At 48.8% G+C, this 2500-nt stretch overlaps 1 protein-coding gene across 2 annotated transcripts in view; it reads right to left on the reverse strand.

Moving 5' to 3' along the window:
• The window catches only part of prdm6 (PR domain containing 6), a 41661-nt gene that overhangs the window by 34129 nt on the left and 5032 nt on the right, over positions 1–2500 (reverse strand). For both annotated transcript variants that reach the window (XM_025053498.1, XM_025053497.1), the window contains 2 exons: positions 423–571; positions 158–316 (listed from right to left, as the gene is read on the reverse strand). In XM_025053498.1, the coding sequence (XP_024909266.1) occupies positions 158–316; positions 423–571 (308 nt within the window). The remainder of the gene's footprint in view (positions 1–157; positions 317–422; positions 572–2500) is intronic.

A 2500-nucleotide genomic window follows, 5' to 3' on the forward strand; every position in this document is an offset into this window, starting at 1 on the left:
AACTGCCACATTGACTTTCTCCTGCCGCCGTATGTAAATACAATCAGCTCTGATCCACGGACCGAGAACTGAGGTGAACCCCCCAACACACACACACACACACACACACACACACCAACACACACACACACACACACCATCACACACACACACGCACCTCCCACATGTGGCGCGTGTTCCTCACGGCTCCGGACTGCAGTTTGTCCAGCAGCAGGGGGACGCCCTGGAAGGGTCCGATCCAGGTTCCCTGAGGAATCCTCTGGGCCGCACAGATCCCGTAGCCCAGTCCGGGAACCGTGCTGGTGCACAGACAAACCTGCAGAGGCAGCACAGAGCAAAGAGAGAGTTTGGATTTCAGTTTTTTTTTTCCCAACATTTTAACGGCGCTTCCTGTTTTTCATCGACATCGAACGAAGACCTACCTCTCTCGGCAGGTCTCTCAGCCAATCAGGGACGTCCGGCAGAGTGACCGGCGCGGCGGAGCCGCTCGTGCCGACCAGTCGACGCAGGGAGTGGAGAGGACCGTGCATCGGGCACTCACCGTTCCTGTTGTCCGCACACATGTCGCAACCTGCGCACACAGAAAACTGTATATTAAAAAAACATCAACGAGCAGAAAAAAAGCAAAAAAAAAAAATTCTCGATACTTCTCAACCTTAATCACCACTGTAGTACCTGCGTGTACTATTGCAATACAAATATTGGACCATTCATCAGCCAAAGACCACATGTACCACAAATGTTACAAGTACCATAGTTTGAGAACCACTGTGTTCATTTATGGCTGTTATGGAAAGAGAGCAAGAAAAAAAGGTTTTTCTTGCTCTGTGTTTTTCCGTGGTAAAAATGGCGACGGCCATTTTGCTGGGAATTAGCGAGTGTCAACATTTACTTTAGAGATGCAGTCCGACAGTAATGGACGCTAATTGAGTGTAGCAACATAATAAGAGATTATTATCCGGGCAGAAACGTCCCACGGCCAAACGCAACACAAGCGGACAGGATGTTAACGTTTCTCCGTCGGTTTCCCAAAATTAAATATCCGTCTCCTGACGGAGCAAAGCAACTTTTCCGCGATGATTAATAGACGCGTAATTAAAAACCGCGTCTAGTTTTCAAGTCCACGGTCGAGTAAATGTGAAAAATGTCCGGGGACGAAGTCAAACAGGTTCAACAGCTGGACTGAGACACCTTCTATTTGTACCCTGCAATGGCACCCCCAGTGGACGACTTGGGAAACTGCAGGCCAGCCCTGGGCATCTTCACATCAATAATATTTTTAGTATATATTTAACAACTGTAAAGTGTTAATGGGCGGTGTGGGGGGGGCGGTTGAGGGGGTTGGGGGTTTGACTCCAGAGGTTCAGAAACAAACTTCTCCTCCACAGAAACCATCACACTCCATAAAGACGATGGATGTTAACGGCCGTGTTTGTCTCCCGCACAGCTGTGAGTCCACGTGAGGTCGGACCACACAGAGAGACAGACGCCATGAACCTACAGTCAACGGAGCCATCTGCAGCTCCGCAACTCCGACATCGTTCACCTCGCCACGTTTGTACCGACTGTTTCAGAGTCACGGTACGTCAGGGGAAAGACTGACACAGTCTGACTGACAGTGTCTGACTGACACAGTCTGACTGACACAGTCTATCTGACTGTCACAGTCTGACTGACAGTGTCTGACTGACTGTGTCTGACTGACACAGACTGAGTGACTGACACAGACTGACTGACTCATACTGTCTGATTGACTGACACAGTCTGACTGACAGTGTCTGACTGACTGTGTCTGACTGACACAGACTGAGTGACTGACACAGACTGACTGACTCATACTGTCTGATTGACTGACACAGTCTGACTGACACAGTCTGACTGACTGACACAGATTACAGTAAACAGGCAGAGACACACAGACAGGTGGCAGCAGTGAGCAGTAACAACGTGTACCCGAAGAGTATTTGTAGTACTTTGACTAAAACTACACCTAACCACAGTAAAGACGGGGGGAGGGGAGACGGGGGGGTGAGACCTACATCAGTGAGAACTGACTGAAAATTCTGCGGCACGGACTGGACTTTCTACGAAGACGATGTCAGATTAAAAATGAGGCAGAACATCATCACCAGCGCCACCACAGGGTGGTACGGGAACTGCACTGTTGAGGACAGGAAAGCCGTCCAGTAGGGGAATAAGAACTGCACAGAAAATCTCCTTCACCTCTTCCCTTTCTCCCCCCTCCCCTTCCTCCCCTCTCTGCCTCCCCCGGCTCCCAGTTCAGAGTTCAGCAGTGAAACTCACCCTTGATGATGTTTTCATTTGACAGAAACGATCTTCCAATAATAATTCGACGCTCGTTAAAGCGGACGGTCATCAGTGTAGTATTTGTGTAATAACTACTACTGCAGACAGTACTTCAGTACTTCAGTCCTGCAGGTTATTTGTTACATAAGTATTTGAGTAGAAAACAGATGGAAAACAAAAAAATCTGACGCAA

This window comes from Cynoglossus semilaevis, chromosome Z (genome assembly GCF_000523025.1).
Source record: "Cynoglossus semilaevis isolate Cse_v1.0 chromosome Z, Cse_v1.0, whole genome shotgun sequence".
NCBI classification, from domain to species: Eukaryota; Metazoa; Chordata; class Actinopteri; order Pleuronectiformes; family Cynoglossidae; genus Cynoglossus; species Cynoglossus semilaevis.